The sequence below is a fragment of the Erinaceus europaeus genome, chromosome 15, assembly GCF_950295315.1.
Source record: "Erinaceus europaeus chromosome 15, mEriEur2.1, whole genome shotgun sequence".
NCBI classification, from domain to species: Eukaryota; Metazoa; Chordata; class Mammalia; order Eulipotyphla; family Erinaceidae; genus Erinaceus; species Erinaceus europaeus.
This window is the reverse complement of record NC_080176.1, coordinates 47894339-47921592: the sequence shown is the minus strand read 5'-3', so window position 1 is coordinate 47921592 and position 27254 is coordinate 47894339. Positions and strand designations below refer to the sequence as shown.

Genomic DNA, 27254 nt, shown 5'->3' with positions numbered 1-27254 from the left:
CACTCTCCACTCTTGGGAAGGAGCAACTCAACTGGGTAGAGTTGCTAAGTTATCCCATGAGCCAACTGTCTATTTGTACACCATTATGTGCAAGAAAACAGGCATTACTAACCTGCCCCCTTCTGGAACTTTGTGTTGCTGCACAGGCAACAGCCTTACTGAAAAAGCTTTTTAAGGTGTGTCAACGTAAATGTCAGAAGCCAAAATCTAAGTGAGATACAGTCTCTAATACTACAAACAATTTCTGCTATGAGAAGTACTAACATATTGTTTTATTTCTTTTTAAAATATTTATTTATTTATATCCATTTGTTGCCCTTTTTTAAATTGTAGTTATTGTTGTTGTTATTGATGTCATTGTTGGATAGGACAGAGAGAAATGGAGAGAGGAGAGGAAGACAGAGAGGGGGAGAGAAAGACAGACAACTGCAGGTGGGGAGCAGGGGGCTTGAATTGGGATCCTTACACCGGTCCTTGTGCTTTGCACCACATGCGCTTAACCCGCTGCGCTACTGCCCAACTCCCACTATGTTCTATTTCTGTCTCTAATAAAGGATAGACTTCAAAGGAACACATTGCAATAAATGCATAAAGTAGATAACAAGAAACAAAATTATACTTTATGATTAACTATTACAAAACCAATACATCTGAAAAACAGACTATGTGACTTCTTACAAAATAATAGTAACTACAGCTTATTATAGTACTGAAACTTTTATGCAAATATTTTACACTTCCTTTTTAATTCTCTATCCCATTCTAGCAAGCAAGTAATATTTTTAAAAAAATGAACTGTCCATAAAGTAGAAATTGCAAGAGTGTGGAGCTAATTAATTTTATATAGAATTAATATATAAGAAAATAAGCATTTCATATCATAAAAACTACAGTGATATTTTCTCCAGCATCTCCAGGAATAGACTTTTCATTTTTCATTTTTTATTTTTTGACTTTTAATCTTTTGAGAGAAATTTTGGATTACTGAATGGTATACATATTACTAGAATAAAAATGCAAGACTGTGGAAGCTCTGAGAGGAATTCTTAGGCATCCTAAGTGCTATTATTAGAAGTTTACACAACAGTGTAAAAATGTCTTTGTATAGGACCTCTGTGGAGTGACCTGCCAATATAGAATGATCTATTCATACTATATGATCTCATCCACAGGACATATTTGACTTGTGTATAATCAAGATACACTCAGAATTGTATTCAACTGACATAAAGGCCAAATAGCTTTTAAAATTCTGAGGGGTTCCCAGAAGATGGCGGACTGAGAAGCTGCTAGTTAGGCTGAGCTCTGACCACATCTCCTGGAAACGGTAGGACTTTCCGCCTTTAGTAGGCCAGCCAATAAGGGGTCCTAGCAGTGACACCAAGGAGGTGACTATAACTTAATTTGGGTTAAGAATTAGAGTAGGAAAAAAGGGGGAAAATTTTTTTCTTCCTTTTAATTTTTAAGCATACCTCCTTCCCAACCCCCACCCCCATAACCAGTCCCTGGGGACCAGCTGCTAGGAGCTCCTTTTCTTTACCAAATTCCTGTCCCACCAGGGAGTATCATTCATTCTAACTCTATACCCTTCTGAAACCTCTGGCCTTTTTTCTTTCTAAGTAGCCAACCCCCCCCACCTCACCCCGCATAGCTAATTAAATAATTAAAAATAAATACATTAAAAAAAAACCCTTTCCTTTCACTGCCCTTTTATGACTGTTCTTTTTCTTATCTTTTTCTTTTTTCTCTCTCTCTCTCTTTTTTTTCTTCTTTTTCTCATTCTTGTCATCCTTTCTTCCTTAATCCTACAGCTTCCAAAGTCACAGCCCCCAGCCCCCACACCAATAAACAATGTGCTTTTTTGAATTCACTGATACACATTTGGGAATTTCCTTTCACTGCTATTTAATTACAGCTCTTTTTCTTATCTTTTCCCTTTTCTCTCTCTTGACTCTCTCTCTCTTTTTCTTTTTTTTTTTATCTTGTCATACACTTCTTCCTTCTTCTTTGCCTTTCTGAATTTGTGAATTATTTTGGGGAAGAAATCTGACTCAGAGTGGACTCTCTATGTGTGTATCTCTGCTCTAGTTCCCTTTCAACTCTTGTTTCCACTAGAATATACAGTGGATAGTAGATTTACATAACTGTCTATTCTTGCTATCCTTTCTTTCTTTTCTCTTTCTTCTTCACTGGGATTTGGTTACTATTTATTCACAGACTGGAGAAATTGTTTGGCTAACTGGTAACGATTAAACTGCTTCAATACTTGCTTCAGTTGCTACTGTAATTCCTGAGATTGGTGAGTGCAATTGTCATAAAGTATTTAGTACAGTGTTACTTGTACTCAAGACACAACAACTGAGGAACAACAGAGCATAAAAAAAAGAAACAAATAAAAAAAATAGGTAGATCAAAAACAAATAAAACTGCTACTCCAATGAATGAAGACAAGAGCCCAGAAGAAACTACAAATCAGCCAGAAGTAACCATAGATAAGAAAAGTATGCAAGCAGTAATAAACTTATTAATCACAGAAATGAAAACAACATTGGAGGAAAGGATGGCAGTACTAGGGAAACAACAGTTGAGACCCCCAAGGAAAATACTGATTACCTTGAGGCAATTAGAGAACTGAAAGCTGAAATAAGCTGTAATGAAGAAAGAAGCTGAGGCAAGGGAAAGCAGATGAACAGAAGCAGAAAACAGAATTAGTCAGACAGAGGATGAGTTAGAGAAAACAAAGAAAGAGGTGAAAGAGCTTAAAAAGAGATTGAGAGACACTGAAAACAACAACAGAGTCATATGGGATGATCTCAAAAGAAGTAACATTCGTATAATTGGCCTGCCAGAGGAAGAAAGAGAGGAAGGGGAATCAAACATTCTAGAGGAAATAATAGAAGAAAACTTCCCAGACCTGAATAACAGAAAGGACATCAAGATTCAAGAGGCCCAGAGAGTACCAAACAGAATCAACCCAGAGACACATCATAGTCACAATGAGAAGAAGTAAGGATAAAGAAAGGATCCCAAAGGCTGCAAGAGAGAAATAAAAAGTCACATACAAGGGAAAACCCATAAGATTGTCTGCAGACTTCTCCACTCAAACTCTAAAAGCCCGAAGAGAATGGCAAGATATCTATCAAGCCATGAATGAAAAAGGGTTTGAACCAAGAAGAATATATCCTGCTAGACTTTCATTCAAACTAGATGGAGGGATCAAAACGTTCTTAGACAAACAACAGTTCAAGGAGGCAACCATCACCAAGCCGGCCCTGAAAGAGGTTCTAAAAGACCTCTTATAAACAAGAACATCACTATAATACTTGCAATATATTAGAGCAAACAAAAAAAATTTTTTTGAACAATGGCAATACAATACATTAAATCCATAATATCAATAAACATCAATGGCTTAAACTCACCCATCAAAAGGCACAGGGTGGGGGGATAGATCAGAAAACATAATCCAACCATATGCTGCTTGCAAGAATCCCATCTGTCACAACAAAATAAACACAGACTTAAAGTGAAAGGATGGAAAACTATCATACAGGCTAACGGACCACAAAAAAGGGCAGAAACAGCCATTCTCATCTCAGACACGATAGATTTTAAATTAAATAAAGTAATAAAAGATAGGGAAGGACATTACATAATGATTAGACGATCAATCAGCCAAGAAGACTTAACAATTATTAACATCTATGCACCCAATCAGGGACCATCTAAATACATAAAGCACCTACTGAAAGAATTTCAAAATTACATCAATAGTAATACAATAATAGTGGGAGACTTCAATACCCCACTCTCACACTTAGACAGATCAACAAAGCAGAGAACCAATAAAGATACAAGAGAATTGAATGAAGAGATTGGCAGATTAGACCTCTTGGACATTTTCAGAGTCCTTCACCCCAAAAAACTGGAATACACCTTCTTTTCAAATCCACAAAACACATAATTAAGGATAGACCACATGTTAGGCCACAAAGACAGCATCAATAAATTCAAGAGCATTGAAATCATCCCAAGTGTCTTCTCAGACCACAGTGGAGTAAAACTAACTTTTAACAACAAACAGAAAATTATTAAAAGTCACAGAATTTGGAAACTAAACAACATACTCCTTAAGAACCACTGGGTCAGAGACTCACTCAAGCAGGAAATTCAAATGTTCCTGGAAACAAATGAAATGAAGACACAACCTATCAAAATATTTGGGACACAGCTAAGCAGTACTGAGAGGGAAACTTATAGCCATACAATCACATATTAAACACCAAGAAGAAGCTCAAATGAACGACCTTACTGCACACCTCAAGGACTTAGAGGAAGAAGAACAAAGGAACCCTAAAGCAACCAGAAGGACAGAAATCACTAAAGATAGAGCAGAAATAAACAACATCGAAAATAAAAGAGCCATACAAAAGATCAATGAAGACAAATATTGGCTCTTTGAAAGACTAAACAAAATTGACAAACCCCTAGCCAGACTCACCAAACAAAAAAGAGAGAAGACTCAAATTAATAGAATTGTAAATGATGGAGGAAATATCACAACTGACACAACAGAAATATAGAGAATCCTGCAAAACTTCTATAAAGAACTATATGCCACCAAGCTAGAGATTCTGGAAGAAATGGAACAATTCTTAGAAGCATATGCCCTTCCAAAACTGAACCAAGAAGAACTACAAAATCTAAATGCACCAATCACAGACAAAGAAATTGAAACCGTTATTAAGAACCTCCCCAACAACAAAAGTCCTGGACCAGATGGCTTCAGAAACGAATTCTACAAAACTTTCAGGAAACAGTTAGTACCCATACTTCTTAAGCTATTCCATAAGACTGAAGAAACAGGAATACTCCCTTCCACCTTTTATGAAGCCAACATCAACCTGATACCAAAAGCTGATAGGGACAGAACAAAAAAGGAAAACTACAGACCAATATCTCTGATGAACATAGATGCCAAAATATTAAACAAGATCTTGGCCAACCGGATACAGCAACATATCAAAAAGATTGTTCATCATGACCAAGTGGGATTCATCCCAGGAATGCAAGTCTGGTTCAACATCCGTAAGTCAATCAATGTCATTCACCACATCAATAAAAGCAAAGCCAAAAACAACATGATTATCTCAATAGATGCAGAGAAAGCCTTTGACAAAATCTAACACCCATTCATGCTCAAAACTCTACAAAAAATGGGAATAGATGGGAAATTCCTCAAGACAGTAGAGTCTATATATAGCAAACCTACAGCCAACATCATACTCAGTGGACAGAAGCTGAAAGCATTCCCCCTCAGATCGGGGACTAGACAGGGCTGTCCACTGTCACCGTTACTCTTCAACATAGTATTGGAAGTTCTTGCCATAGCAATCAGGCAAGAGAAAGAAAACAAAGGAATACAGATGGGAAGGGAAGAAGTCAAGGTCTCACTATTTGCAGATGATATGATAGTATACATAGAAAGACCTAAAGAATCAAACAGAAAATTACTGGAAGTTATTACGCAATATAGCAAGGTATCAGGCTACAAAATCAATATACAAAAATCAGTGGCATTTCTTTATGCAAACACTAAATCTGAAGAAGACATCCAGAAATCACTCCGATTTACTATGTCAGCAAAATCAATCAAATACCTAGGAATAAAGTTGACCAAAGAAGTGAAAGACTTGTATGCTGAAAACTATGAGTCGCTACGCAAGGAAATAGAAACTGATACCAAGAAATGGAAAGATATCCCATGCTCATGGATTGGAAGAATGAATATCATCAAAATGAATATTCTCCCCAGAGCCATATACAAATTTAATGCTATACCCATCAAAGTTCCACCAAGCTTCTTTAAGAGAATAGAACAAACACTACAATCATTTATCTGGAACCTGAAAACACCTAGAATTGCCAAAACCATCTTGAGGAAAAGAAACAGAAATGGAGGCATCACACTCCCAGACCTTAAACTATATTATGAAGCCATCATCATCAAAACAGCATAGTACTGGAACAAAAATAGGCACACAGACCAGTGGAACAGAATTGAAAGCCCAGAAATAAATCCCAACACCTATGGGCATATAATCTTTGATAAGGGGGCCTAAAGGATTAAATGGAAAAAGGAGGCTCTCTTCAATAAATGGTGCTTGGAAAACTGGGTTGTAACATGCAGAAGAATGAAATTGAACCACTTTATCTCACCAGAAACAAAAATCAACTCCAAATGGATCAAAGACCTAGATGTCAGACCAGAAACAATCAAATACTTAGAGGAAAACATTGGTAAAACACATTCCCACCTACACCTTAAGGACATCTTTGATGAATCAAACCCAATTGCAAGGAAGACTAAAGCAGAAACAAACCAATGGGACTATATCAAGTTGAAAAGCTTCTGCACATCCAAAGAAACTATTAAACAAACAGAGAGACCCCTCACAGAATGGGAGAAGATCTTCACATGCCAGACATCAGACAAGAAACTAATCACCAAAATATATAAAGAGCTCAGCAAACTTAGCACCAAGAAAGCAAATGACCCCATCCAAAAATGGGCAGAGGATATGAACAAAACATTCACCTCAGAGGAGATCCAAAAGGCTAACAAACATATGAAAAACTGCTCTAGGTCACTGATTGTCAGAGAAATGCAAATTAAGACAACACTAAGATACCACCTCACTCCTGTAAGAATGGCATACATCAAAAAGGACAGCAGCAACAAATGCTGGAGAGGATGTGGGGACAGAGGAACCCTTTTACATTGCTGGTGGGAATGTAAATTGGTACAGCCTCTGTGGAGAGCAGTCTGGAAAACTCTCAGAAGGCTAGACATGGACCTTCCATATGATCCAGTAATTCCTCTCCTGGGGTTATACCCCAAGGACTCCATAACACCCAACCAAAAAGAGGTATGTACTCCTATGTTCATAGCAGCACAATTCATAATAGCTAAAACCTGGAAGCAACCCAGGTGCCCAACACCAGATGAGTGGCTGAGAAAGCTGTGGTATATATACACAATGGAATACTATGCAGCTATCAAGAACAATGAACCCACCTTCTGTGACCCATCTTGGACAGAGCTAGAAGGAATTTTGTTAAGTGAACTAAGTCAGAAAGATAAAGATGAGTATGGGATGATCCCACTCATCAACAGAAGTTGAGTAAGAAGATCTGAAAGGGAAACTAAAAGCAGGACCTGATCAAATTGTAAGTAGGGCACCAAAGTAAAAACCCTGTGGTGAGGGGTAGACATGCAGCTTCCTGGGCCAGTGGGGGGTGGGAGTGGGTGGGAGGGATGGGTCACAATCTTTTGGTGGTGGGAATGTTGTTTATGTACACTCCTAGAAAAATGTAGACATATAAATCAGTAGTTAATTAATATGAGAGGGGTAAAATCAGTTGTATCAAAGTTTCTCAAAACACAAACTGAAACTTTTTAATATGTAGGCTGTATATTTGATATGCGGACTCTCTCAAAAGCCTAGACCAAGTAGATTAGAAGCATCCAATAGCACAGCTATATACAAGATACTGGATACTAAACAGCAAACCCTAACAAAAGGACTTTTCAAAGTTAACCCAATTACCAAATAATATGATGGTAACATTAACTATCGATTGTCTTTTTGAACCCCAAGACAGCAGGAACCTCACATCTCCACTATAGAGCCCCTACTTCCCCCAGTCCTGGAACCCTTGGATAGGGCCCACTTTCCCGTATGCGTCTCTCAATCCAAACCAAATAATATTGCATCTGCCGATCACAACCTAACCAACGCAACGACTGCCACCTCAACATGCTTCACCTCAAACTGTGTCCAGAGACTTCACGAGTGGAATGACAACCCTTCAGCTTCATTACTCGGGTGAGACCTTTCCTTTTATAGTACACTCTAATTTCATCTCGGGTGGTTCACTTTCTAACAAAGTCCCATAACCTAGATATACAACAGTTTCTGTGAGAGAGAGTTTATGTTCACACGTATCCATAAACTACTGCAAAATATATACCTGAAAGCAGAAGTACACTAGAGTTTGCAGTGAGTACCTCCCTAACACTTCCTCTCCACTATTCCAAGCTTTGGGTCCATGATTGCTCAACAATTTGTTTGGCTTCGTATGTTGACTCTCTTTTCAATCACTCAACAATTTGTTTGGCTTCGTATGTTAACTCTCTTTTCAATCACTAGGTTCTAGATGCCACCAGGATGCTGGCCAGGCTTCCCTGGATTGAAGACCCCACCAATGTGTCCTGGAGCTCAGCTTCCCCAGAGACACACCCTACTAGGGAAAGAGAGAGGCAGACTGGGAGTATGGACCGCCCATTCAACGCCCATGTTCAGAGGGGAAGCAATTACACAAGCCAGACCTTCTACCTTCTGCAACCCTCAATGACCCTGGGTACATGCTCCCAGAGGGATAGAGAATGGGAAAGCTATCAGGGGAGGGGGTGGGATATGGAGATTGGGTGGTGGGAATTGTGTGGAGTTGTACCCCTCCCACCTTATGGTTTTGTTAATTAATCCTTTCTTAAATAAAAAAAAATTAAAAAAAAGAATTCCAAGCTGTTCAAAAACGAAATGAATTATCAACAGTATCATTCATTATAACTGAAAATTATTTTCATTTAATTAAATAGTAACCATATACTGACAAGTTAACAGTCATCTGGACTTCCATTATAACATTCTTATTTCATAATGAGGAGAAAAACAGTTACATTAAGTACTGTATGCAATTTGGGAAAAAGGGGTGATCAAATTTTGGAAGAAGATAATGTCTACTTAGGAAGCCAATTTGAGCCAAATGGCATAAAATCAAATTAAAAATCATTAAATGGGAATACTATTCATTAAATTTGCATATACAAGCAAAAGAAGCAAATGCTTAATGACATTGACATTAGCAATAAAATGTGATCTATTTCCCCAAAAAGAATAGATTATGCAATAAGCTCAATCCAAACATCTGTTAATAAAAAAAAAAGTAATTCCATTTAGAAAACAACTCAGAGACAACACACCATAACATTTATACTCATTCAAATTGAAAAATTTTCTCAATTGCAATAAAATACAGGGAAGTAAAATAAAATCCAAATGAAGAGTAAGTCTTAAAAGTGACAAAACAGGGAGTCAGGCGGTAGCGCAGATGGTACAAAGCGCAAGGACCAGCATAAGGATCCCGGTTTGAGCCCCAGGCGCCCCACCTGCAGAGGAGTCACTTCACAAGTGATGAAGCAGGTCTGCAGGTGTCTCTCTTTCTCTCCCCCTCTCTGTCTTACCTTTCACTCTCCAATTCTCTCTGTCCTCTCCAACAACAGTGGCATCAATAACAACAAGAATAACTACCACAATAAAACAAGGGCAACAAAAGGAAATAAATAAATAAATAAGACAAAAAAACATTTTAAAACAAAATCAGGATATAAAATATATGTAAATCTATCAGTGTTTTTTATGTAAATTTGGTCATAATGAAAAATTATATAAAAGAGAGTTAGTAAAATATTTTCTTTTATAAAACAAGTAAAACTTCCCCCAAAATTCAATGAAAATAATACTCAGATGCATATGGATGAAGGGTATGAAAAATTCCTCAGGGTGGTAACTATGTTCATTACTCTATGACAATTATTTCATGAATATAAATGTATGTCAAAAATTCAACTAGTACACTTTAATTTCATGTAAATTATTTTATGTCAATTATACGGGCTAGCTTTGAATTCTTTAAAGTCATAACATAAAACATTGACTAAATTTAAGAGAAGTCCTATTTTTAATAAAGTAATAGAATCTCTGGTTGGGGCTAGGGAAATAGCATAATCATTAACAAAAGTACTTTCATGTTTGAGGTTTTTGAGGTCCCCACAGGTTCAGTTTCCACAACCACCACAAGCCAGAGCTGAGTAGTGCTCTGTTCTTTCTCTCTGTATCTCTCATTAAAATAACAGTAAATAAAACATTAAAAAAAATAAAATTTGTAGTGAAAAAAATTTCCTCAAAGAGATATTAGGCCAGGATGAGAAGATAGCATGATGGTTATACAAAAAAGACTTTCATGCCTGAGGCTTCAAAGCTCCAGGTTCAATCCCCAGCATCACCATAATCACAGCTGAGTAGTGTCTCCAGGTTGTCTGTCTGTCTCTGTCTCTACCGCCCTTACTCCCTCCCTGCCCTCTCTATATATCTTTGTCTCTCTCTCTCTCTCTCTCTCTCTCACACACACACACACACACACAAAAGTATATTTAAAAAGAGATCTATAGGCTGATATAACCTTACAATTGAACTTAGCCAAACATTTTGAAAAAAATATATACAAAACTTTAATCAAATAGAATACTTACATGATGATTTTAAGAGGTATTAATACACTTCTAAAAGGGGGATATTTTAAGAAATAGTACATGCTATTTCCCTCAGGATCATAAATATAAAACTCCTAGAAAAAATATCAGTAAAGTGTATTTGCATGTATATGAGTATGTAATTTGTTCATTCCACTAAGACGTAAATCCTTTACAATTTGGGAGACAGTGGATATTTCCATATAATTAAGGAGAAAATGGTCATCTTCAGATATGTATAAAATATCATTTGTGATTAAACTTAGAAAACAAGGAAAAAGAATTAAACTTCCACAATATGATTTTTTTTAATCTGGTAAAATAGGTTGAGTTAATCTTATAAAGATAAAGCAAGTAAAATCTTTGTATTCAAGATAAGAAAGGTACAGAAGGCACATATCACAAATTCAGTTCAACACTGTCCTGAAGATATTATCCAATTCCATAGTATAATGATGACATATAGGTATTTAAATGGGAAAAATAGAACTATAACTATAGACGGTCTAAAATAACTACATACTTTAGCATTAGTAAGTTAGCGTATTTACTGGATCAATAGATATAGTATACATTGATAAATCAAGATATAAAAATCTAATTCTGCATCATTGACAATGAACAATAGATATTGAGGAACAAATCTCTCTCTTTTTTTTAAAGTATTTTATTTATTTTTGAGAGAGATGCAGAGAGAGAAAGACACCGAGAAAACACCAAAGCACTGCTCAGCTCTGGCTTATGGTGGTGCGGGGGACTGAACATGGGACTTCGGAGCCTCAAGCATGACAGTCTCTTTGCATAGCCACTATGCTATCTACCCCCACCCTAGGAACAAATCTCTTAAAAGCTATACAAGACCTTACCTAAGAGAAAGATTATAGAAGACGAAAGAAAAAGGATGAGATACACTCATAGATTACAAGAAACAAATATAGCAATATAGTAAGATTTTACACTCTTCCCTAAATTGATCTATATATTAGATATATTTTTTAAATTAAATTTTATGAGTTTTATGGAAATTGACACTATTATTCCAAAATTCTATGTCTATGATAATATGAAGGGCCAGGGAGGAAAATAAAGTTGGTGAATATTCCTACTAAGTATTAAGTTATCCATAATCTAAATAAGATTACTGGGTTCAAGAATAAACAAAAAGATCAGTGCAAACAAATAGTGTCTGCAATAGAAACTCATGCCTCTGGTCACTTGTTTTGACAAAGAAGACATGCTATTCTAGTGGGGAAAAAATAAACCTTTCCTTTTTTGTCATTGCAGCTGCTTCACTACTCTGATTTGACTTTTTCTGATACGCACACAGAGAGAGACAGACAGAGAGAGAAAGAGAAAAATAGGGAAAGACACTATACATTGAACCTTCCTCCAGTACAGCACGGACTGGGCTAAAATCTAGATCATTTGCCCGACAAAATACATGTGCCACCCAGGTATAATATCATGTTGACCCAAGACAATGTTTGGTAAACTGAATTAAAAGGTATCTTAGGGAGTATCTTTAAGTAGGGAGTTGGGCAGTAGCATAGTGGGTTAAGCACACGTGGTGCAAAGCACAAGAGTCGGCATAAAGATCCTGATTCAAGCCCCTGGCTTCCCACCTGCAGGGGAGTCGCTTTACAAACGGTGAAGCAGGTCCGCAGGTGTCTTTCTCTCCCCCCTCTGTCTTCCCCTCCTCTTTCCATTTATTTTTTTTTTTAATTTTTTTTAGAAACTTAATTTTTTCCCCTTTTGTTGCCCATGTTGTTTATCATCGTTGTTGCTGTTATTGCTGTCGTTGTTGTTGGATAGGACAGAGAGAAATGGAGAGAGATGGGGAAGACAGGGGAGAGAAAGATAGATACCTGCAGGCCAGCTTCACTGCTTGTGAAGCGACTCCCCTACAGGTGGGGAGCCGGGGGCTTGAACTGGGATATTTACTCCAGTCCTTGAGCTTTGTGTCATGTGTGCTTAACCCACTGCGCCACCGCTCAACTCCCTCCTCTCTCCATTTCTCTCTGTCTTATCTAACAAAGATGGCATCAATAATAACAACAATAACAACAACAACGACAAAGGTAACAAAAGGGAAAATAAATAATTTTTTAAAAAAGGTATCTTAAAGACAATTTTCATCACAACACAAAAAGGCTTATGAGCCAACACCTATGGGCATCTAATCTTTGATAAGGGGGCCCAAAGGATTAAATGGAAAAAGGAGGCTCTCTTCAATAAATGGTGCTGGGAAAACTGGGTTGTAACATGCAGAAGAATGAAATTGAACCACTTTATCTCACCAGAAACAAAAATCAACTCCAAATGGATCAAAGACCTAGATGTCAGACCAGAAACAATCAAATACTTAAAGGAAAATATTGGTAAAACACTTTCCCACCTATACCTCAAGGACATCTTTGATGAATCAAACCCAATTGCAAGGAAGACTAAAGCAGAAACAAACCAATGGGACTACATCAAATTGAAAAGCTTCTGCACATCCAAAGAAACTATTAAACAAACAAAGAGACCCCTCACAGAATGGGAGAAGATCTTCACATGCCAGACATCAGACAAGAAACTAATCACCAAAATATATAAAGAGCTCAGCAAACTTAGCACCAAAAAAGCAAATGACCACATCCAAAAATGGGCAAAGGATATGAACAAAACATTCACCTCAGAGGAGATCCAAAAGGCTAACAAATATATGAAAAACTGCTCTAGGTCACTGATTTTCAGAGAAATGCAAATTAAGACAACACTAAGATACCACCTCACTCCTGTAAGAATGGCATACATCAAAAAGGACAGCAGCAACAAATGCTGGAGAGGATGTGGGGACAGAGGAACCCTTTTACATTGCTGGTGGGAATGTAAATTGGTACAGCCTCTGTGGAGAGCAGTCTGGAAAACTCTCAGAAGGCTAGACATGGACCTTCCATATGATCCAGTAATTCCTCTCCTGGGGTTATACCCCAAGGGCTCCATAACACCCAACCAAAAAGAGGTATGTACTCCTATGTTCATAGCAGCACAATTCATAATAGCTAAAACCTGGAAGCAACCCAGGTGCCCAACACCAGATGAGTGGCTGAGAAAGCTGTGGTATATATACACAATGGAATACTATGCAGCTATCAAGAACAATGAACCCACCTTCTGTGACCCATCTTGGACAGAGCTAGAAGGAATTTTGTTAAGTGAACTAAGTCAGAAAGATAAAGATGAGTATGGGATGATCCCACTCATCAACAGAAGTTGAGTAAGAAGATCTGAAAGGGAAACTAAAAGCAGGACCTGATCAAACTGTAAGTAGGGCACCAAAGTAAAAACCCTGTGGTGAGGGGTAGACATGCAGCTTCCTGGGCCAGTGGGGGGTGGGAGTGGGTGGGAGGGATGGGTCACAATCTTTTGGTGGTGGGAATGTTGTTTATGTACACTCCTAGAAAAATGTAGACATATAAATCAGTAGTTGAGAGGGGGAAAATCAATTGTATGTCTTAAAGTTTTTCAAAACACAAACTGAATCTTTTTAATATATAGGCTGTGTATTTGATATGCGGACTCTCTCAAAAGCCTAGACCAAGTAGATTAGAAGCATCCAATAGCACAGCTAAATACAAGATACTGGGTACTGTACAGCAAACCCTAACAAAAGGACTTTTCAAAGTTAACCCAATTACCAAATAATGTGATGATAACATTAACTATCGATTGTCTTTTTGAACCCTAAGACAGCAGGAACCTCACATCTCCACTATAGAGCCCCTACTTCCCCCAGTCCTGGAACCCTTGGATAGGGCCCACTTTCCCGTATGCGTCTCTCAATCCAAACCAAATAATATTGCATCCGCCGATCACAACCTAACCAACGCAACGACTGCCACCTCAACATGCTTCACCTCAGACTGTGTCCAGAGACTTCACGAGTGGAATGACAACCCTTCAGCTTCATTACTCGGGTGAGACCTTTCCTTTTATAGTACACTCTAATTTCATCTCAGGTGGTTCACTTTCTAACAAAGTCCCATAACCTAGATATACAACAGTTTCTGTGAGAGAGAGCTTATGTTCACACGTATCCATAAACTACTGCAAAATATATACCTGAAAGCAGAAGTACACTAGAGTTTGCAGTGAGTACTTCCCTAACACTTCCTCTCCACTATTCCAAGCTTTGGGTCCATGATTGCTCAACAATTTGTTTGGCTTCGTATGTTAACTCTCTTTTCAATCACCAGGTTCTAGATGCCACCAGGATGCTGGCCAGGCTTCCCTGGATTGAAGACCCCACCAATATGTCCTGGAGCTCAGCTTCCCCAGAGACACACCCTCCTAGGGAAAGAGAGAGGCAGACTGGGAGTATGGACCGCCCATTCAACGCCCATGTTCAGCGTGGAAGCAATTACAGAAGCCAGACCTTCTACCTTCTGCAACCTTCAATGACCCTGGGTCCATGCTCCCAGAGGGATAGAGAATGGGAAAGCTATCAGGGGAGGGGGTGGGTTATGGAGATTGGGTGGTGGGAATTGTGTGGATTTGTACCTCCTACCTTATGGTTTTGTTAATTAATTCTTTTCTTAAATAAAAAAAAAGCTTATGAGAAAAATTCAATGAAATGGAATATATTACAATTCAGAACTTCTCTTCATCAAATAACTCATCTATAGAGTTAAATGATATGCTACAATGTCAGAGAAAATACAAGTAAAAACTGATACTAATTACTAATGAAAACATGATCCAACAAAAAATTGAACTAAAGATTTGAACTGGCAATTGTGGATATCCCAATAATAATAAAAAAAGCATATAAAATGCTACTTGGGCAGAGGAGTAGCTTACTAGGTAGTATAGATACCTTGCCATTCATTGGGCCCAGGTTCAAATCCTGACACCACATGGGAGGCATCATGTCACTGGAGAAAGCACCGGAGCTATGTGTCTCTGGTGTTTCTCCCTTTCTGTTTTTCTAGCTGAGTGAAAAAGTGCCCTAGGAGTGGCGAAATCTGCATGGATGAGGACTCCTGCTTTGTGAAAAATATAAAGTCACCAGAGAAATTAAAATTAAAACTGGAATATCAAATTATAAACACTATCACATCCTTGGTCAGGAGTCTCAACAGCTGAATAATATTCTTCTGATGGAATTGAGGGAACACACACTTTGGGAGGCTGTTTAGTAGCATATATAGACAGAGGCTCTGGCAAGTACTATCTTCAGATTTGATGACCCCTCAATCAGAAGTATAAGTATGTATACAAAGACCCTTGCACTTAAGTGAACTGGATTCTGTATGAAAAGGTGTATAGAGGAACACTATTTTATTTATTTGCTTATTTATTTATTTATTTATTTATTTATTGAGTGTGTGTGAGGTTACCACTGAGTTCCAGGCTATTTTTTTTCCAGATAGAGACAGAAGAAATGAGGGACAGGAAAAAAACAGTCACCACAGTTAAGCGCAAGTGGTGCAAAGCACAAGGACTGGTGTAAGGATTCTGCTTTGAGCTCCCTGCTCCCCACCTGCAGGGCGGTCTCTTCACAAGTGGTGAAGCAGGTCTGCAGGTGTCTCTCTTTCTCTCTCCCCCCTCTTCCTTTCCTCTCTCTATTTCTCTCTGTCCTATCAAACAACGACAACAGTAACAACAACAATCAAACAACATGGCAACAAAAGGGAATTCAAAAAAATGTCACCACACTAAAACTTCCTCCTTTGTGGTGGAGGCCAGGCTAGAACCTGAGTTATGGTCAAGGTAAAGCAGTAGACCACCAAAATAAGTTATTCTTCCAGTCTGGTACTACTTCAAATAGTCTCACACTGAAAACAAACCAGGAGTTCCAATAAGGGACTCATGGTGTAGTCAACTAATAGAATACTACACAATAATAAGATAAAAATCAATTTCTGTCACATGTAACAAAATGTGTAAATCTAACAAAAACAAAATTTATCCAACTTAATGATTTAATTTACATTCAATTCAAAACCAAATGAAATGAGTTAATGGTGGTAAAAAAAAAAAAAAAAGAATGCTGGCTGTTGTCCTTGAGTGAATTCAATGAAGAGGCAAAGAAAAGTTCTCAAGTGCTAGAACATGCCAGGTCACTCTCGTTTGTAAATCTGTTTGCTAGTTATAAGAGCATGCTCACTTCAAAACCTTATAACATAATACAACTTTCAGATGGACGTTACATTTCAATAAATGCAGATTCAGAAGTTGAAAAATGGGTCTGCCTCTACCTTCTGCAACCCTCAACGACCCTGGGTCCATGCTCCCAGAGGGCTAGAGAATGGGAAGGCTATCATGGGAGAGGGTGGGTTATGGGGATTGGGTGTTGGGAATTGTGTGGAGTTGTACCCCTCCTACCTTATGCTTTTGTTCACTAATCCTTTCTTAAATAAAAAATTAAAAAAAAAAAAAAAAAAAAAAGAAAAATGGGTCTGCAAGACAGCTCACCTGCGAGGGGACTTGCTTTGTCCTCTGTGCCACCGCCCCTATCATATCAGGACAGACTTCAGTACTGTGGTGGCTTTCCCTCTCTTCCTTTGTCTCTCTGTCTCTGTGACTCTATCTGAAAATGTCATCCTAGAGTAGTGAAGCCTAAAGCCCTAGCAACAAGAAGAAGAAAAGCAAAGAAGTAATTTTTTTCTTTCTATTATTATCTAATTTTAAGAAAACAGGTGACTAGGGGCTGAATGGTGATGCACCCGGCTAAGTGCAAGGACCCATACAGGGACCCAGGTTCATGCCCCCAGCTCCCTGCCTGCAGGGTGGGGGGGGGCACTTCACAAGTGGTGAAGCTGGTCTGTAGGTGTCTATCTTTCTCTTCCCCTCTCTATGTGCTCCTCCTCGTTCAATTTCTCTCTGACCTATATAAGAAAGTGGAAGAACGGGTGGGGGAGATAGCATAATGGTTATGCAAAAAGACTTTCATGCCCGAGGTTCCAAAGTCCCAGGTTCAATCCCCCACACCACCATAAGCCAGAGTTGATCAGTGCTCTCGTGTTTCTCTCTCTGTCTCTTTCTCTCTCTGCATCTTTCTCAAAAATAAAAAATATATATAAAAAAATTAACTATAAAAAAAAGAAAGAAAGTGGAATAAAATAGTCACCTGGAGCAGGGGATTCACAGTGCAGGCACTGAGCCGCAGTGATAACCCTGGAGGCAAAAAAATAAAAAAAAGACAAAACAGGTGAACTATAAAACAGTATGAAAGACAAATAGGATGACTGAGGAAGATCTAAAATTGATAAACTTTGGAAAAGGACAGTAAATTTGGGGGGCTGATAAAATAATATAGGTTTAAAATCTTCCATAATTCTGTGCCGTTTGTTTTATATTTAAAACATATAGACTCTAAACATGATTTTACTGCTGAATATGGTTCCTTTTATACAAAGTTGAAGCTTATGTAGCTGACTACAGGAAAAAAAAAAATGGACCAAACAGTGGCACACCTGGTTGAGAGTAAACATCAACATGCCCAAAGACCTGGTCTGAACTGCTACTCCCCACATGCAGTGAGGGAAGCTTCATGAGCACTGAAGCAGGTCTGCAGGTGTCAAGAATTTTTACTCCCTCTCTATCTCCCTCTTCCATCTCCATTTCTCTCTATCCTATCAACTGAAAAAAACAGAAAGAAAAATAAAAAGGAGTAAGTGGCCACTGGAAGTGGCAGATTCGTAGTACTGGCATCAAGTCCAAATGATAACCCTAGGGCAATGAAAAAAAAAACTTAAAGAAAATTATCACACATTAAGAGCAGGGGAAATATTTTCAATTAAATTAAAATAATTAACTGCAGACAAGGGAGATAGCAAAATGGTTATGCAAAAAGATTTACATGCCTGATGCTCTAAAGTCCTAGGTCCATTCCCCTGCATCACCATAAACTAGAGCTCAACAGTAAAAATAAAAATATAATAATAATAATGATAATTAATTGCATCCTTAAATTATAGACATAGGTGTATAAAGCTGGTAAAATGGTACCTCTATAGTTTTTATTTCGCAATTAAATACATTTTAATCGCTACTAAAAACATTGTTGTTAGGGAGTTGGGCTGTAGAGCAGCGGGTTAAGCGCAGGTGGCGCAAAGCACAAGGACCGGCATAAGGATCCCGGTTCGAACCCCGGCTCCCCACCTGCAGAGGAGTCGCTTCACAGGCGGTGAAGCAGGTCTGCAGGTGTCTATCTTTCTCTCCTCCTCTCTGTCTTCCCCTCCTCTCTCCATTTCTCTCTGTCCTATCCAACAACGACAACAACAATAATAACTACAACAATAAAACAACAAGGGCAACAAAGAGAATAAATAAAATAAATATTTAAAAAAACATTGTTGCTATGAAATCTTTTTGTTTTTAATATAGAATGTATGATTGTATATTTTAAAGCTGTCCACAGAACAAAGATTCATAGTTATAAATCAAATTTATATCACTATACTGAACTATAGTAACATAATACATAGATCTAAGCTTCCAAGTTATGTCAAACAGTACCTGAGCATCGGTAAGAAGCTATTCACCTCTGAATCAGAGAATTTATCTAGTTTCTTTATTTTCCTTTCAGTTGAATCTCTAACTAGATAAAACAGTTGATGAATAATTTAAATGAGAACACAGAGTACAATAAGTAACATTGTGGAAACTATCCCAAGAAGAGATTAAAGAAAATGGGAAAATTGGATCACTTTAATCATTTTCTCAACTATCCAGTAAAGCACTCTTTCACTCACCATATATATGATGATATCTCTATGTACAAAACACCAAATTTTAAATAACTAAAACTTTGGCACAAAATTCAGTTTATAAAAAATAAACCTGAGCATTAAAAAAAAAAAAAAGAGAAACACATAAATTAAAAAAAAATGGGTAGATTAAAAACAAATAAAACTGCTACCCCAATGAATGAAGACAAGAGCCCAGAAGAAACCACAAATCAGTCAGAAGTAACCATAGATAAGAAAAGTATGCAAGCAATAATAAACTTATTAATCACAGAAATGAAAACAACATTGGAGGAAAGAAATGGCAGTATTAGGGAAACAACAGTTGAGACCCCCAAGGAAAATACTGATTATCTTGAGACAATTAGAGAACTGAAAGCTGAAATAGCTGTAATGAAGAAAGAAGCTGAGGCAAGGGAAAGCAGACTAACAGAAGCAGAAAACAGAATTAGTCAGACAGAGGATGAGTTAGAGAAAACTAAGAAAGAGGTGAAAGAGCTTAAAAAGAGATTGAGAGACACTGAAAACAACAACAGAGACATATGGGATGATCTCAAAAGAAGTAACATTCGTATAATTGGCCTGCCAGAGGAAGAAAGAGAGGAAGGGGAAGCAAACATTCTAGAGGAAATAATACAAGAAAATTTCCCAGACCTGAATAACAGAAAGGATATCAAGGTGCAAGAGGCCCAGAGAGTACCAAACAGAATCAACCCAGACCTGAAAACACCAAGACACATCATAGTCACAATGAGAAGAAGTAAGGATAAAGAAAGGATCCTAAAGGCTGCAAGAGAGAAACAAAAAGTCACATACAGGGGAAAACCCATAAGACTTTCTGCAGATTTCTCAACTCAAACTCTAAAAGCCAGAAGGGAGTGGCAAGATATCTATCGAGCCCTGAATGAAAAAGGGTTTCAACCAAGGATTATATATCCTGCTAGACTTTCATTCAAGCTAGATGGAGGGATCAAAACCTTCTTAGACAAACAACAGTTAAAGGAGGCAACTATCACCAAGCCGGCCCTGAAAGAGGTACTAAAAGACCTCTTATAAACAAGAACATCACTATAATACTTGTAATATATCAGAGTAAACAAATTGTTTTTTAGAACAATGGCACTACAATACATTAAATCCATAATATCAATAAATGTCAATGGCTTAAACTCACCCATCAAAAGGCACAGGGTGGGGGGATGGATCAGAAAACATAACCCAACCATATGCTGCTTGCAAGAATCACATCTGTCACAACAAGATAAACACAGACTTAAAGTGAAAGGATGGAAAACTATCATACAGGCTAACGGTCCACAAAAAAGGGCAGGAACAGACATTCTCATCTCAGACACGATAGATTTTAAATTAAATAAAGTAATAAAAGATAGGGAAGGACATTATATAATGATTAGAGGATCAATCAGCCAAGAAGACTTAACAATTATTAACATCTATGCACCCAACGAGGGACCATCTAAATACATTAAACACCTATTGATAGAATTTCAAAAATACATCAATAGTAATACAATAATAGTGGGAGACTTCAATACCCCACTCTCACACTTAGACAGATCAACAAAGCAGAGAACCAATAAAGATACAAGAGAATTGAATGAAGAGATTGACAGACTAGACCTCTTGGACATTTTCAGACTCCTCCACCCCAAAAAACTGGAATACACCTTCTTTTCAAATCCACACAACACATACTCAAGGATAGACCACATGTTAGGCCACAAAGACAGCATCAATAAATTCAAGAGCATTGAAATCATCCCAAGTATCTTCTCAGACCACAGTGGAGTAAAACTAACTTTTAACAACAAACGGAAAATTATTAAAAGACATAGAATTTGGAAACTAAACAACATGCTCCTTAAGAACCACTGGGTCAGACACTCACTCAAACAGGAAATTCAAATGTTCCTGGAAACTAATGAAAATGAAGACACAACCTATCAAAATATTTGGGACACAGCTAAAGCAGTACTGAGAGGGAAACTTATAGCTATACAATCACATATTAAACACCAAGAAGAAGCCCAAATGAACGAACTTACTACACACCTCAAGGACTTAGAGGAAGAGGAACAAAGGAACCCTAAAGCAACCAGAAGGACAGAAATCACTAAAGTTAGAGCAGAAATAAACAACATCGAAAATAAAAGAACCATACAAAAGATCAATGAAGCCAAATGTTGGTTCTTTGAAAGATTAAACAAAATTGACAAACCCCTAGCCAGACTCACCAAACAAAAAAGAGAGAAGACTCAAATTAATAGAATTGTAAACGATACAGGAGATATCACAACTGACACCACAGAAATCCAGAGAATTCTGCGAAACTTCTATAAAGAACTATATGCCACCAAGCTAGAGAATCTGGAAGAAATGGAACAATTCCTAGAAACCTATGCACTTCCAAAACTGAACCAAGAAGAACTACAAAATCTAAATGCACCAATCACAGACAAAGAAATTGAAACCGTTATTAAGAATCTCCCCAACAACAAAAGTCCTGGACCAGATGGCTTCACAAACGAATTCTACAAAACTTTCAGGAAACAGTTAATACCCATACTTCTTAAGCTATTTCATAAGATTGAAGAAACAGGAATACTCCCTTCCACCTTTTATGAAGCCAACATCACGCTGATACCAAAAGCTGATAGGGACAGAACAAAAAAGGAAAACTACAGACCAATATCTCTGATGAACATAGATGCCAAAATATTAAACAAGATCTTGGCCAACCGGATACAGCAACACATCAAAAAGATTGTTCATTATGACCAAGTGGGATTCATCCCAGGAATGCAAGGCTGGTTCAACATCCGTAAATCAATCAATGTCATTCATCACATCAATAAAAGCAAAGCCAAAAACCACATGATTATCTCAATAGATGCAGAGAAAGCCTTTGACAAAATCCAACACCCATTCATGCTCAAAACTCTACAAAAAATGGGAATAGATGGGAAATTCCTCAAGATAATGGAGTCTATATATAGCAAACCTACAGCCAACATCATACTCAATGGAGAGAAGCTGAAAGCATTCCCCCTCAGATCAGGGACTAGACAGGGCTGTCCACTGTCACCGTTACTCTTCAACATAGTATTGGAAGTTCTTGCCATAGCAATCAGGCAAGAGAAAGAAATCAAAGGGATACAGATTGGAAGGGAAGAAGTCAAGCTCTCACTATTTGCAGATGATATGATAGTATACATAGAAAGACCTAAAGAATCCAGTAGAAAATTACTGGAAGTTGTTAGGCAATATAGCAAGGTATCAGGCTACAAAATCAATGTACAAAAATCAGTGGCATTTCTTTATGCAAACACTAAATCTGAAGAAGAAGACATCCAGAAATCACTCCCATTTACTGTTTCAGCAAAATCAATCAAATACCTAGGAATAAAGTTGACCAAAGAAGTGAAAGACTTGTATGCTGAAAACTATGAGTCGCTACTCAAGGAGATAGAAACTGATACCAAGAAATGGAAAGATATCCCATGCTCATGGACTGGAAGAATAAATATCATCAAAATGAACATTCTCCCCAGAGCCATATACAAATTTAATGCAATACCCATCAAAGTTCCACCAAGCTTCTTTAAGAGAATAGAACAAACACTACAATCACTTATCTGGAACCTGAAAACACCTAGAATTGCCAAAAACATCCTAAGGAAAAGAAACAGAAATGGAGGCATCACACTCCCAGACCTTAAACTATATTATAAAGCCATCATCATCAAAACAGCATGGTACTGGAACAAAAATAGGCACACCAGTGGAACAGAATTGAAAGCCCAGAAGTAAATCCCAACACCTATGGACATCTAATCTTTGATAAGGGGGCCCAAAGGATTAAATGGAAGAAGGAGGCTCTCTTCAATAAATGGTGCTGGGAAAACTGGGTTGAAACATGCAGAAGAATGAAATTGAACCACTTTATCTCACCAGAAACAAAAATCAACTCCAAATGGATCAAAGACCTAGATGTCAGACCAGAAACAATCAAATACTTAGAGGAAAACATTGGTAAAACACTTTCCCACATACACCTCAAGGACATCTTTGATGAATCAAACCCAATTGCAAGGAAGACTAAAGCAGAAACAAACCAATGGGACTACATCAAATTGAAAAGCTTCTGCACATCCAAAGAAACTATTAAACAAACAGAGAGACCCCTCACAGAATGGGAGAAGATCTTCACATGCCAGACATCAGACAAGAAACTAATCACCAAAATATATAAAGAGCTCAGCAAACTTAGCCGCAAAAAAGCAAATGACCCCATCCAAAAATGGGCAGAGGAAATGAACAAAACATTCACCACAGAGGAGATCCAAAAAGCTAACAAACATATGAAAAACTGCTCTAGGTCACTGATTGTCAGAGAAATGCAAATTAAGACAACACTAAGATACCACCTCACTCCTGCAAGAATGGCATACATCAAAAAGGACAGCAGCAACAAATGCTGGAGAGGATGTGGGGACAGAGGAACCCTTTTACATTGCTGGTGGGAATGTAAATTGGTACAGCCTCTGTGGAGAGCAGTCTGGAAAACTCTCAGAAGGCTAGACATGGACCTTCCATATGACCCAATAATTCCTCTCCTGGGGTTATACCCCAAGGACTCCATAACACCCAACCAAAAAGAGGTGTGTACTCCTATGTTCATAGCAGCACAATTCATAATAGCTAAAACCTGGAAGCAACCCAGGTGCCCAACAACAGATGAATGGCTGAGAAAGCTGTGGTATATATACACAATGGAATACTATGCAGCTATCAAGAACAATGAACCCACCTTCTCTGACCCATCTTGGACAGAGCTAGAAGGAATTATGTTAAGTGAACTAAGTCAGAAAGTTAAAGATGAGTATGGGATGATCCCACTCATCAACAGAAGCTGACTTAGAAGATCTGAAAGGGAAACTAAAAGCAGGACCTGATCAAATTGTAAGTAGGGCACCAAAGTAAAAACCCAGTGGTGAGGGGTAGACATGTAGCTTCCTGGGCCAGTGGGGGGTGGGAGTGGGCGGGAGGGATGGGTCACGGTCCTTTGGTGATGGGAATGGTGTTTATGTACACTCCTAGCAAAATGTAGACATATAAATCAGTAGTTAATTAATATGAGAGGGGGAAATCAATTGTATGTCTCAAAGGTTCTCAAAAGACAAACTGAATCTTTTTAATAGATAGGCTACGTATTTGATATGCGGACTCTCTCAAAAGCCTAGACCAAGTAGATTAGAAGCTTCCAATAGCACAGCTATATACAAGATACTGGGTACTGTACAGCAAACCATAACAAAGGGACTTTTCAAAGTTAACCCAATTAACAAATAATGTGATGATAATATTAACTATTGATTGTCTTTTTGAACCCTAAGACAGCAGGAACCTCACATCTTCACTATAGAGCCCCTACTTCCCCCAGTCCTGGCACCCTTGGATAGGGCTCACTTTCCCGTATGCATCTCCCAATCCATACCAAATAATATTGCATCCGCCGATCACAACCTAACCAAAGCAACGATTGCCATCTCAACATGCTTCACCTCAGAATGTATCCAGAGACTTCACGTGTGGAATGACAACCCTTCAGCTTCATTACTTGGGTGAGACCTTTCCTTTTATAGTACACTCTAATTTCATCTCAGGTAGTTCACTTTCTAACAAAGTCCCATAACCTAGACATACAACAGTTTCTGTGAGAGAGAGCTTATGTTCACACGTATCCATAAACTACTGCAAAATATATACCTGAAAGCAGGATTACACTAGAGTTTGCAGTGAGTACCTCCCTAACACTTCCTCTCCACTATTCTAAACTTGGGATCCATGATTGCTCAACAAATTGTTTGGCTTTGTATGTTAACTCTCTTTTCAATCACCAGGTTCTAGATGCCACCAGGATGCTGGCTAGGCTTCCCTGGATTGAAGACCCCACCAATGTGTCCTGGAGCTCAGATTCCCCAGAGACACACCTTACTAGGGAAAGAGAGAGGCAGACTGGGAGTATGGACCGACCAGTCAACGCCCATGTTCAGCGGGGAAGCAATTACAGAAGCCAGACCCTCTACCTTCTGCAACCCTCAACGACCCTGGGTCCATGCTCCCAGAGGGCTAGAGAATGGGAAGGCTATCATGGGAGAGGGTGGGTTATGGGGATTGGGTGGTGGGAATTGTGTGGAGTTGTACCCCTCCTACCTTATGCCTTTGTTCACTAATCCTTTCTTAAATAAAAAATAAAAAAAAAAATTTAAAAAAAAAAAACGTAATTTAAGGATTTTTCAAGGAAAAAAAAATAAAAAAAATAAACCTACAAAGGGTTCATGTAAAACCAATTTAGGCAGGAAAATTATATTCTAAGTATCACTGTCACTCACTGTATACTCCCATACTTCAATTGAATATTTCTGTTAAGAACTTAGCACACTGTTAAAACAACAACAACAACAACAATAAAAAAAGTAAGTTTTCTTCACAAGCTCCATCCAAAGTAAGATGAAGAGGGTGAATTCACTAATTTTTAAAAAATTTCTTTATTAGGGGATTAATGGTTTATAGTAAAATATAATAGTTTATACATGTGAAACATTTCTATGTAACAATACAACCCCACTATGATCCTCAGCCATCATGTTACAGGACGTGAAACCCCCCCCCCCACCAACCCCAGGGTCTTTCACTTTGGTGCAATGCACTTCTGTCTATGTGTGTGATCAACCCATATTCATCCTTCTGTTTCTGACTTATCTGACTTTATATGATATCTTTAAGCTCCATCCAAGATGGGAGAAAGAAGGTGAATTCACCATTTTTTAATAACTAAGTAGCATTCCACTGTGTATATATAACACAACTTACTCAGCCACTCATCTACTGTTGGGCACCTGGGTTGCTTCCAGGTTGAAGGAACATGATGGCAGAGGAGGACCTAGTGGGGATTGAACTGTTATGTGGAAAACTGAGAAATGTTACACATGTACACACTATTGTATTTTACTGTCAACTGTAAAACATTAAAATTTTTTTAAAAAAAATCCAAGTTTGAGGTTTCTTCTAGATTACATTTTTTTAGTACAGACATCTACTCATTACATGTATCCCACTTCCTAAAAAACTAGAAAGAAACAGGCTAAATGTTTATGCATTGCAAATGTAATTTTACTGTGATCACTGAAAAAGCTAACATAATCACTCTATTCTCCTAAACAAATATAAACACATTTCATATAATAAAGTAAAATTATGGTAGGGGTACAGTCAAAAGAATTATTATCATCCTTTGAAGTAGAAGTACTTTCATTACTAACATTCATTAAGACTATTTATTAATAATGGAATCTGTCAAGCTTTCTGCATAGATTTCCAGGTAATCTATAATACACTTCTCTCTTTACAAACTTCTGTAATATAACAAAGCTTAGCAAAACCATAACTATTCTGTTTGAAGACTGAATGTGAAATGTAATCTAAGTTGATAGGAAGAATATAAAACCATCTTTGGGAGGTATTTTTACCATGGAAATAAGATGCGAATCTCAATTTTATTGAACAATATTGAGTACCTAGTATAATATAGCACACACACTGAAATGTTCATGAATTATTAGTAAGTCACTTTGAATAAAATGTGGTTTACTTAATAAACGGCTTTGTCATACCTAGTAATCTATCAGTAGAAAACTAATTTAAATCAATATTTATTACCATATATGTTACATTAAAAATCCAAGGTAGTTTCAATTCCAGAAAGGTGGTGAGAGCTCTGGAAACCTGTCTGTAAATGGTCTCACAATGGAACAAACTTTGTGGTTATAAAACATATTTTTTATATTTTACACACACACACACACAGCAGCAGCAGCAGCAAAGCAAAATAACTATGGGGAGGAAGTGAGGGGTCTGTGGGGGGGTTAGGTCCTGATGTCTGAAAAGGATCTAAGTTGGGAGTGAAGTGTTTTGCATACATTTATCACAGGGAGATAAGAAATTGTACCCATATGTCAACAACTGTGTGCTAAACCATTAACCCTCATAAACAATGTTTCCTGGAGCCCTGCTTACCCAGAGCGCTGCACTACTAGGGAATGAGAGAGCTGAGGGTA

General features: G+C 37.8%; 1 protein-coding gene across 1 annotated transcript in view; it reads right to left on the bottom strand.

The window, feature by feature from the left end:
- The window catches only part of ASXL3 (ASXL transcriptional regulator 3), a 229028-nt gene that overhangs the window by 41349 nt on the left and 160425 nt on the right, over positions 1 to 27254 (bottom strand). Inside the window, 2 exon segments of the mRNA XM_060173676.1 lie at positions 4651 to 4670; positions 16150 to 16163. Coding sequence (XP_060029659.1) covers positions 4651 to 4670; positions 16150 to 16163 — 34 coding nt within the window.